General features: G+C 40.4%; 1 protein-coding gene across 1 annotated transcript in view; it reads right to left on the reverse strand.

Annotated features, from left to right (window-relative positions):
* The window catches only part of USP34 (ubiquitin specific peptidase 34), a 244,205-nt gene that overhangs the window by 208,642 nt on the left and 23,549 nt on the right, over positions 1 to 12,014 (reverse strand). Inside the window, exons 4-6 of the mRNA XM_067565207.1 lie at positions 9,525 to 9,575; positions 8,501 to 8,650; positions 1,369 to 1,436 (exon numbers count right to left, since the gene is read on the reverse strand). Of these exons, the coding sequence (XP_067421308.1) occupies positions 1,369 to 1,436; positions 8,501 to 8,650; positions 9,525 to 9,575 (269 nt within the window). The remainder of the gene's footprint in view (positions 1 to 1,368; positions 1,437 to 8,500; positions 8,651 to 9,524; positions 9,576 to 12,014) is intronic.

The raw sequence follows: 12,014 nt of genomic DNA on the forward strand, positions 1-12,014 counted from the left end.
ATTTTTAATTTTTTTTTAATAATGATGCTGCATACAGTAAAAATGTATTACAATTGATCCTGCAATGAGATTTTAGAATAAGGCTGAATCTAATATTATAAATGATCTTATTGGGACTGTTATTGCCATTACTAAAGTTACCGCGATGGAGATTTGCCCCAAACTAATCCATAAATGATACTTTGACTGCTGAAATGTTAAGACTCATAGACTTTAAGGTCAGAAGGGACCATCTGGTCATCTAGTACAAGAGTCAACAAATTGTGGCACGTGATGATTTTGGGCGGCACGGCCCCAGGCAGCACAACGCCGCGTGAAGACCGCTCCCCCTTCCAGCCCCACCCTCTCCCATGTGGGCCCAACAGTGCTCTGGCCAGAGCCATGCCGCTCCCAGTGCAAAGCAGGTGGGGGCGGCCGGGCGGGGAAAGCAGCCATCCTGCGGCACTTCTTTGGGCTGGGAGAGGCTCCTGGCCAAGGTCAGTGATGCGCCGACCCTGCCCCTCCGCCTCCTCCGCCCCTGCACTGGGTGCATCTAAGCAACCCCAGGCAGCCTTCCCCCTGCCGCTGGAGCCTTCCGCCCTGCTCCCCACCGGAAGGCCGCCGGGGATGTCAGTGGGGAGCGGCTCCTCAGAGGAAGGACCAGACAGTACCCCCACCCCCCAACCCCACAGCAGGGGGGGAGCAAAAGGGGGAGAGCAGGAAACAGGCCCGCAGACACACACACCCCGCCACCGGCAAAGAGGGAGAGCAGGAAATGACTCAGAGGAAGGACCAGACAGTACCCCCACCCCCCAACCCCACAGCAGGGGGGGGGCAAAAGGGGGAGAGCAGGAAATGAGCCTGCAGACCCCCTCACCGCCGCTGCCAATGACTGGGTTGAGGGCACAAATACAAATAGTGGCCCCTGGACCAGCACATGGGAGACGGGCGAGGGGAAGACTTGGCATGCACCTTCCCAAAGGTTGCTGACCCCTGATCTAGTAGGACCTCTTGCATATTGCAAACCACAGAACCTCACCCACCCACTCCTGTAACAGACCCCTTATCTATGACTGAGTTACTAAAGTCCTCAAAACATGATTTAAAATATTCAAGTTACAGAGAATCCACCACATACATTAGTTTAAACCTGCAAGTGTTCCCTGCCCCAACCTGCAGAGGAAGGTGAAAATCCTCTAGGGTCTTTGCCAAACTGACTCGACGAAAAATTCCTTCCCAACCCCACATATGGAGATCAGTTAGACCCTGAGCATGTGGACAAGACAAAGAAACAGCTTGAACTTTGAGAAACTTTGAATTCTGGTACAATTTGAAGTTCTAAATATGTTTTATCAAACAATGAAACTTTTTGTTATATTTAAAGCTTACCTGATAACGTATGTCCTAAAGGGTATAATGTGCTGCATGACAGCAGGGATGTGTAGCCATATTCTGATCTATAAAACAAATTCAAAAATAGATCAACTTTAATTATTTAAATTAATGGAGAACAATTAAAATGCAAAGGCCGGTAATAAAGTTTAGAAATGCAAAACTTTTGTCTAAAAAAATTAGGCTTTGAGGCTGTTGGCTTTTTGTGAACTTCTGTAACTTCCAATCAGATTTTTTCCAATTTTCAAAATTATAGTCTGGAGCAAGTTTCTACAGCTAATAAATTAACCCAGATCCAGAGTCTTTTTTTTTTTATGCTACTCAACAGGAAAAATAAGATAAAGATTATTGTAAATTAGTAACATTACACTGCTCTGCATTAATGCCTTTCATTTCTGAATTTTATATCCTCTCCTGTTTCTTCAGCCAAATCCATTCTACATCTTCTATTCCGCCTTCCATTTGTAACTGATTTTTATCTTTTAAGGGGTCTACAAGAAGATTCCATCCTTCAAGGCTCTGGTGATCACACCCATTTATTTGAGTCTGGTGGAAGATTTGATACTTCAGGCTCATCCATACTCAACTACAATTGTGATTTTGTAACCATTTAGAAGCATGACCATCTTAACCTGTTATATGTAACATGGTTGAGAGCAGCTTTTCTGCCATTATGTTTGCACATCCATATTTACAATGCTGCTAACCTTGTTTGTATCAGTGACTTCTGAGAAAAAACAAAGCAACTATCTCATACTGCCTCTGCCAAAGACTGGGGTGCCCAAAAGACAGATACATAGAATGTGTGAGAAGCAATGCACTATGAGATACCCCACTGCAAAGGAATTGCATTCACACTGCCCCTTACTATCCACCTGTCCCCAAAGTAGTTAATCCATCATTTAAGAGGCCAACCCACTGTTGTGGAGTTTGTGTGCCCCTCAGAGGTCTGCCCTGCTTACAATCCTCACTCTACCCTCAACTGCTCCGCCCCCGGCACCCCAACCACAACCATGAGCTTGTACCTGTCTGTATTGGAAGGGATAGGCAAAGACACGTCATTCCCGATATTGACACATGTTCAGGACAATAGCTGATCTATACGTCTGTGCTCTCTACCCCACAATATCAATTCCTGGAGACCCCTTAACCTTGCAATCCCCAGTGAATTTTTCAGTAAGAGAAAAAATTTTGTATCATGCATTTCTTTTTCAATTCCTCCTAAAAGCAGAGGAATCGAACATCCAAGCAACAAGGAGCTCCAACCTTACAGCATTTCATCTTGAGCTACTGCACTCCAGTAACATCAGATGTATTTCAACTCACTGATCTCTTTCTCTACCATCATGCCATACCACATCACTTGGATCTGTGTGTGTCTATAGGCAGCTTAACTCTTTTCTGAAAAATGTTTTCAATAGTGCATCCCCAAAGAGACTGTGGGTGTCATGCACTAGCTGAGGTAAATGTCAAGCAACTGAGACCATTTGGAGCACGAGTATAACCATGGTTTAACACCCAGGTCTGCATAAAAAAATGTTATAGAATTTGCCAACCTTAAGAAATGCTCTTTTTTCAGGGAGCTATGCCTCAGGAACTCCTTGATCCACCAACCTCAAATTTGGATCACTAACCCTATCCTGCACCCCCAAACAGCATACCAAATTTCAAGGAAATCCAAGCAAATGTACAGATTTTAGAGTTGTCCTTTAAACAATAAAGACTTCTCAACCTCAACCATAGCAAAGCAGGTACTCCGCTATAATACATCAAATGGATATCAATGTTTTGGTTCTACTTCCGACTGATGAGAGTGATTTTTACATATGAAAACATTAGGGAAGGGTTAAAATAATTGATTTGCACATCATTTTTATTATTGATTTAAACCATAATTAAAATCAAACTTTATATTAAAATTAAACCTAATTTAAATCAATCCACACTCCAGTAGGACAAACAGGTATTATAACTTTTTACTGAAGAGTAAACTGAGGTACAATGAGGTTAAGTGACTGTCCAAGGTCAGTGGCCATCCTAGGAACAGAACCTAGGAGTCCGACAATCAAAAAAATAGCAACTTAGAAGTAGTCATCAGACCATTGTTTACCAGGGGCAGACAACAGGTGGACCGTGGGCCAAATCCAGACTGCCAGATGCGTTTGAACGGAATCTGAATTTTTTTTTATTTACTTACTATAATTATTGTTATTTGGGGGGAGGAACGGGGGGAGTTGTATTATTTTCTCTGGAGTGCAGACGTTGACTATACCTTGACAAAGAAATTGGACCTTGACAAAAAATAGTTAACAACCCCCCCCCCCCCTTTTTTTTTTTAAACTATTTCTTCATCCCTAATGTGTGATGATTAAGTAATTCTCCATGACAACTGCAGGATTAGAATAGTAAAGAATTAAGTAATTACAGCCTTCTCCAGTCAGAATTTCATACCTCCACAGAAGAAACTAGAAGTCAACATACTTCTTTGCAACTGTTGATAGAAAGGACACACTCCTAGTCCTCCATTATGGAGAACAGGAGAACAACAGGGAGTGAAACAGCACAGGAACCAGAACTGAAACCTGGATTTTCAGGAAAAGGTCAAGAGAAGAAGGAACCAGACCAGACAGATAGCAAAGAAAAAGTAAAAGTCAGAGAAAGAAAGAGATGGCCAAAAAAGAAGCAGCCTTACTGCAGTATAGCTCTCTTGCTCACCTTCAAAGCCTATGGAGTATGGCTTCCCTTCAGATACACTTTAGGAGGCACTCAAGGAGCTGCTCCTCCTCCTCCTTTGCACACCTTGGGGTAAATGTTTTCTACAATGATAGATAACTATACAAACTTGTCCACTAATGTTGTGATCAAATGTTTTCTATTATTTTAGTGTCTTCTGTCTCCAACATCCTGCATTACTCTATTCTACGAAGCCCATCACTGAAAATCTTTGCTTTCAGATTCATGTCTCTGCAATATAAGGCGGCAGACCAAAAAAATTTGAAGAGCAACTAGCTAAAGAGACAAAAACTAACAGGAATTTGTTTTAAGTACATCAGAAGCAGGAAGTCTGCCAAACAGTCAGTGGGGCCACTGGACAATCAAGATGCTAAGGGAGCACTCAAGGAAGAGCAGGCCATTGCAGAGAAGCAATGAATTATTTGTATCACTCGTCACTGCAGAAGTTGTGTGGGAGATCTCCACATCCGAGCCATTCGTTAGGTGACACACCATAAGCCTGGTCTACACTACAGTGTTAGGTCGACATAAGGTAGCTTACATCAACCTAATTACGTCAGTGTACACACTACACACTTGCTCTCAATGATATAAGTGCCCTAGTATACCAAAATATTAACTCTGCCTCCACGAGGGGTGTAGGGCTTATGTCAGTGTAGTTAGGGCAAGGCGGTGTCCCTGTAGACATCGGCTGCTGGCTGTCATTCTTGTCAATACAAGAAAGCCAGGAAGGAATGGGGGGAAATCCTGCTCCCAGGCAGATTGCTGCCTGGGCTCCCCACCAGGAAAACAGGGTGCTGCCCCGAGGCTCTCAGCTCCTTGACAGGAACCTGGCTGTTCCCCTCTCCCTGCCCAGCTCCCCACTGGGCAGCTACTGTGCTCCCAGCCGGGAGTCAAGAGCTGCGGGGGTGGAGGGCCATGTTCCCAACAGGGAGCCTGGGAGCTTAGGGCAGCATCCAGGTGCTGAGAGCCTCAGGAGGAAGCCAGCTCCCAGCAGGGAGCCCTGGGGGCAGTTCAGTTCCTGGAGAGGAGCTGCATGCAGAGTGGAAATCCCGAGCTCTCAGATCACCACACTGCCCCTCTGAAGTCAGTGGAAGCACTCCTAGTGAAGATGCACTTCACCGACAGAAGAAGGGTAGTGTGGACATGAACCACTGCAGTAATAACTGCGGTGGCTGTAAGTTATCCAAACATAAGTCGACTTAAGGTTCTAATGCAGGCATGCCCTGAGGAACTGATGCAGATTAAGGTATTAACAGAGGTGGTTATGGAACAAATTGATAAATTAAACAATAAGAAGTCACCAAGATGAGATGGTATTCACCCAAAAGTTCTGAAGGAACTCAAATACAAAATTTTTTACTCTAATATATAACCTATCAATTAAATCAGCCTCTATACAAGACTGGAGAGTAGCTAAGAGATCTTGGATTCGTGAATAATACTCTGAAAACATCACTCCATGTGCAACAGCAGTCAAAAAAGCTAACAGAATGTTAGGAATCATTAGGAAAGTAAGAGATAATAAAACAGAAAATATCATAAAACCATTATATAAATCCATGGTATGCTCACATCTTGAATACTGTGTGTAGTTCTGGTCACCCCATTTCAAAATAGATGTATTGGACTTGGAAAAGGTGCAGAGAAGACCAAAGAAAATGATTAGGGATAGGGAACACCTTCCATATGAGGAAAGATCAAAAAGACTGGGACTGTTCAACTTAAAAGAGATGACTAAGGGGAGGATATGATAGATGTATTTAAAATCAAGAATGGTGTGGAGAAAGTGAATAGAGAAGTGTTATTTACCCCTTCACATAACACAAGAACTAGGGGTCACGCAATGAAATCAACAGGCCACAGCTTTAAAACAAAAAAAAAGGAAGTACTTCTTCACACAATGCACAATCAACCTATGGAACTTTTTGCTAGGGGATATTGTGAAGGCCAAAAGTATAACTGGGCTCAAAAAGAATTACGTAACTTCATGGAGGATAGGTCCATCAAGGCTATTAACCAAGATGCTCAAGGATGCACCTCCATACTCGGGGTGCCCCAAAACCTTCAACTGTCAGAAGCTGGGATTGAACGACAAAGAATGGATCACTCTAAGTAACCCTGTTCTGTTCATTCCCTCTGAAGCATCTGGCACTGGTTACAGTCAGAAGACAGTACACTGGGCAAGATGGATCATTGGTCTGACCTAGTATAGCCATTCTTATGTTCTTATATCATTAGTTTTTTAATAATGCCCTTATGAATAGACTGGATTTAACTGCCTTGAAAATTAACCTGTTCACAAGGTTATGATGGACTATATGGGTTTTTTTTTTTTAATCCTTAGTTATAACTCGCCAGTTGTTTTCCATACACAGGAACATGAACAGGACACTTTTCAAAAATTTCCAAAGAAAGACATTTTTAATTGCCTTCACCTGAAAAAATAACTTGCTGGATTTCCTTGAAATTTTCAGAATAAAATTAAATCAATCATTGTGAATGAACTTTAAAATTTGGAAGCAGTATCCTTTATTTCAAATGTACAAGGATGGTGGTGACTTATTGCAAACTTGACTATGGAGGGACTACAAGTCTCTCCATAATCTAATCTTTTTCAGAAAAACGATTTTGAAACAGATGATATAATAGCTAAAGAGGTTATGGAGACAAAACAATCCATCCTTCCCAAGGACTCCAAATAAATCCAAGAGTCAGTGTGTCTAAGAATCTTTACAATCAGAGCTGGTTAACTATCATTCTTAAGAGCTGCTACTACTGTGAAAATGCATTTAACTAACATTACACTAGTGTTCTGAGTTTACATACCAGTTATTGGGTAACAGCTGACACTGCAGAGCTACCTTGCAAATCTGCTCACTGGGCTATCATTTAGATGGCCACTCATAAATCTTGCATTAATTTATCTGTGTAGTCCATAAATTGAAGTGGATGGGACAAAAACCTCACACAGTAGTTGAGTTTGTACTAGAGAGGTATGTGATTTTCTCCACAAAAATTATGGCAACATTTCTATGGTAAACGTGCATTTCTGTTTTAATGCAGTTCGGTATTTCATTTCATGAGCAATCAGACATATGCACACCATACTGAAAGGCAAGGGGGAACGATTTAAGTAAACATTTCAAACGTACGTACCATTGTTAAGTGAAAGAAAATCCATTTAGCAAATTTATCTTGCCAAGAATATTATCTGTCACATTTAGAATTAATCAGACTTCTTATATTTTAAAGAGAACAGCATTACTGTCAGTAGCAATGGTAAACAGAGACATCAGTAAGGCCCTGCTTGAATCACAGGATGATTGTCAAATAACTGTGGCTGAGTTGCGGACAAGACATGGAAAATTGTGGAAAAGTAATAATGGACCTTTATTAATTGCGGTAATTTGGAAAAGCTGGCTGCCCCAGGGCAGACAGATGGAGCCCTGTCATGAACAGGGCTGGCAGCTTAAAGGCTTAAAGGACAACAGCTTAAAGGCATTTTTATATTTCCGCATCCTGGCAGTAGCCAGGGGCTGATTTGGACCCCAGTATAACTTATAACCTCAGAGCTGCTCTAATCGTGTCAGCTGTAATGACTTTCTAAGGACTACTCCAACACCTCAAGATTGAGGGAGCACAGCATACTCTAGCCAAGTCCCTCTAGTTTTTGGCTCACCTGAGAACCCTCCCCCTAAACCAGGAGCTGGTTGTGCAGATTCACCAATGCTGGCTTTTCTCCAATCAAAGCTATGTAAGATTAAACCTCAGCTGCCTACTTAGAACAGCTTTCCAGCTGCCCTGTGGTACCTGGGAGCAACACAGGCATATGGGAGAGAGGAACACCAAGGATCTAATCCAAAGTACTTAATACTGCAATTAGAGTGTAATTACACAGCATTTCATTTAGTTACACTCATTAAGTATTCACAGTTAAACTTAATGTGCAAAATTCTGCCTTCCTTTACACCCATGTTCCTGAGCTAATGTCATTCCTAGTCTCCACATGTCCACCTCCACAGACATGCTTTAACTCCTACTACCAGAGTCTTCCAATTCTGGCCAGCAGTGACCAAGGAATACCTTTCTAGCCTAGTTTCAATGCAACTGAAATATCTGGGAAGAGAGGGGAAAACAAGATATCCTATAGCTTGCACAGATGCCCCTATTCCTCCAGCAGATCTCGGGATAATGAGTGGAGTCTGAAGGGTGAAACACTGTCCTTGCTGGACAGGACAACTCCCAGACATCCTTCAATCTCTGAGGTAAAATTTGTGGCTTTTTCCTACCTCCAGGGTCATCTTCTTCAAATTTTCCCAGACTTACAGTTTATCCAACTTTATATTTGTTGCATTTTGGTTTAAAAACATAACCAACTCAGGACAATACTTACATTAGATACCACTGTGATAAATGCATGTGCTATAAGAAATGGCAAAGTATCAGGGGTTCCATATTCAAAACAATCCTTCATGAGGGAAAGGCCATTTTTTCCACAAAATAGACAAACATAACGAAGCAAGTGCAATGGTACTTCTACATCCTATAAAAATGGAAGAAGAATATAAAAGTTTTATTTAAAAAGAAAAACCAATTACTATTCCAAATAAAAAACTAAATGCATTAAGAAAAGGTAAAAGTTCAGACTAGCAATATTATGTTATAAAACACTAAATATGACTATTTTACACTAACAGAAAACATGTTAATTGTATCTCATAATGCTCTATATAAATACATCAGAGGGATAAACATCAGGGAAGAGGAGGACTAAGGGACAATGTTAGCACAAGAACAAATGGATTTAAACTAGCCATCAATGAGTTTAGGCCTGAAATTAGATGAAGATTTCTAACCATCAGATGAATGAAGTTTTGGAACAGCTGACAAGGGGGTTAGTGCAGGGAAAAAAACCTAACTTGTTTCAAAACTGAGTTTGGTAAATTTATGGAGGGGATGGTATTATGAGATTGCCTACAACAGCATATGTCCCATGCATGACTGCTATCAGCAAATATCTCCAATGACCAGAGATGGGACACTAGATGGGGAGGGCTCTGAGTTACTACAGAGTATTCTTTCCCAGATGTCTGGCTGATGGGTCTTGCCCATATGCTCAGAGTTTAACTGATCACCATATCAAACAGGCAGAGACTCTGGAAGGTTTTTGCTTTTCTCCGCAGTACCCCACTTACTGGTTTGAACTAGAGTAAACAGTGGATTCTATGTAACCTGACATCTTTAAATCAAGATTGGAGGACTTCAGTAACTCATCTAGGGGTTACGGACCTATTACAGGAGTGGGTGGGTGAGGTTCTGTGGCCTGTGATGTGCAGGAGATCAGACTAGATGATCATGGTAATGATGGTCCCTTCTGGCCTTAAAGTCTATAAGACAATTAAATGTATATGACTTACATTCATATCACAGAACGCCCCTAATATATTGCTTTCTTGGGCAGAAATATCCTGGTTTAAAAGAAAAAAGAGAAATACAATTAGCTAACAGTAGGAATAGAAACAAATTGTATGAAGGAAACAAAACCCAAAGACTCACAATGCACATTCCAGAAACCTAATTTTATAAAACTCCAGCAGTTTAAGGTTTGTTTAATTTTTAAACTGCTAAACTGACTTTTGCATGTTCCAATTAAACTGGTTTTTTTTTAATTGTATTTACAAATATGTAAATTATAAACTTATAAACTGAGGACAATGCTCCAATCATAAGGGGAAATTTCTTACCTAGTAGTTTTCCTTCTTGGAGTTCTATACCAATTCAAATGTTTCCATTACCAGTAGGAAGGTAATGTACCCAAACATCTGGACTGCCATAGGTAAGTGAATTGATAATATACTGTATAATCATAAACGTAATTAATATATTCAAGAGCTAATAAATTTAAGGTTAGTCATTCTAGTTCAGTTTATTAAACTTCTTCAAGTCCAACGGTAACATTCTTACCCAAATAACTAAGTGGTAGCTTGTGGAACCAGTACCTGGTATCCTTAAAGGGACACCAATCATACCTCTGCCCCTTTTTAAATCTATAATTGTTGCAAGTAACACTTAAGATTACTATAACTAAAAAGTTTAATGAAAATAAACTTCTTTTAATATGTTTACATTGTGTATTGGACAGCATTTTGTAGACAGTCTATTTTACTGTTTCCCCCTATTAAATCAATTTTCCATATTTGTACGGATCTTTCACACAGCAAGACAGAAAACATTTTTTAAAACTGTAAAATGTGATTGTAAAACCACTAGTTTTCATGTTGACAATTTCCCTTTAAATTCAGGAAAAAAAGCTTTTAAAATCACTTTATTTAACTGAAGTTTTTAGAGTTAATTTCAAATTGACTAAATACCAGAGTAAAACTACATTACTGGGGGTATTTTAGTTATGATGGAATCAAACTTTAAATTATTCACTAAGGTTAGAATATATTAATCTAAATATATTACTATTTCTCCCTCACATTGAACTCCAAGCTTTGTAGTGAGTAGGCAATATATTTTTCTGGCTAACAGATAAGAAAAATGGGTGTTTCTGTGCTCTGCCCATGCCACCAGTAGAAACCCATTATGCATGGGAAAATTATCAGTTGTTGAGAGAAGCAGAAATTGTTAACCAGTTAAAGTACTGCTCTTAGTACCAGGCAGCTGAAAGACAGTGGAAATCTATGCACTAAACTGTAGAGTTAAGTTAAAGTGTATCTGGAATATCAAGTAGCTGCTTTGCACACTGCTTGTCTCAAGACTTCTCCTAGGAAGCAGCCATATTGGAGTGAACACTAACAACCATGGGTCAAGAGATTTCTGCAGCCTTCAAGAGATAAAGGATTTGACTTACTTGGCTAGAATGAACCTGAAAACCTGACAGTCCTGCTTTGACGTTCTAAACAGAATGCTCAGGGTATTAGGATTTCCAGAAGGTCACCTTTTGAGCCAAGTAACAGAAGAGAGTTCCCTATGAGAACCAAAGGCAATAAAAAAACCTCAGAGGTGAAACATCTTAATTGATGTGTGATGTGGACACAATCTTGGGAATAAAACTATAACAAATTCATCCTACTGGAAAAAGACTTATATGAAAACTGCCACTACAACTGCTAATTGCCTCACTCTGAGCCAAAATGTTGGGAGATCACAGAAATAAAGTAGACAGCTACCTTTCCTCATTATTTTACCTTTCAGTAAGCCACTAAAGATTGGTCTGCTAACTCCTTTAAAGTTCATTGTCTAGTCCTGCCTGGAGGGATTTTAAAAGGTAAGGGAAACGGGAGCTCACTTCATGTTCTTGCTTCTTCCTCTACATGGTTTACAGAAAGTCATCACTCCCAATAACATGAAAAAATACCTCTTTCTAGACAGAAGAATGTTCTGCACTTTCTAAAATACCTATCTGAGTTCACAGATCCTCTGCACAAGCTAAGTCTGAATAGACAAGACCTGACAGAAGGTCATGGATGCAGGACAATTATGTCTCAGACATTCACACCAGGTCTACAGACCTCAGACTTCTCAACCATTACAGGGATCTCTGAATTACCCTTTTTTGGGCCCTTGTGATTTTTTAAAGTGTTTTGCTGTCAAAGTTGTCAGTCTGATGAACAGCATATGCCAGACTGAATGTCTATATAATAAAAATGTGTCATGAGCTAAGACCTCTCTTAGAATATCAAGAACATTAGCAGATATTAATTTTGCATTGGGGTAAACAGGTTGTTTCCACCTATGTTTCTTCCTTCAAGATATATGCCCTCAAGTGGGTTTTCTTCCAACTGACCAAGTCCAATTGTGGCATTTGTGTGTCCCAAGACACACAAAGCTTGGCTAAAAAAGAGATTTTTCATCTGATTAGCAGGGTAGACTCTTGTATCACCATTTTATTTTTGTGCCCC

This window comes from Emydura macquarii, unplaced genomic scaffold, assembly GCF_026122565.2.
Source record: "Emydura macquarii macquarii isolate MOO-44397 ecotype Brisbane River unplaced genomic scaffold, CSIRO-AGI_Emac_v2 contig_2676, whole genome shotgun sequence".
NCBI lineage: Eukaryota > Metazoa > Chordata > Testudines > Chelidae > Emydura > Emydura macquarii.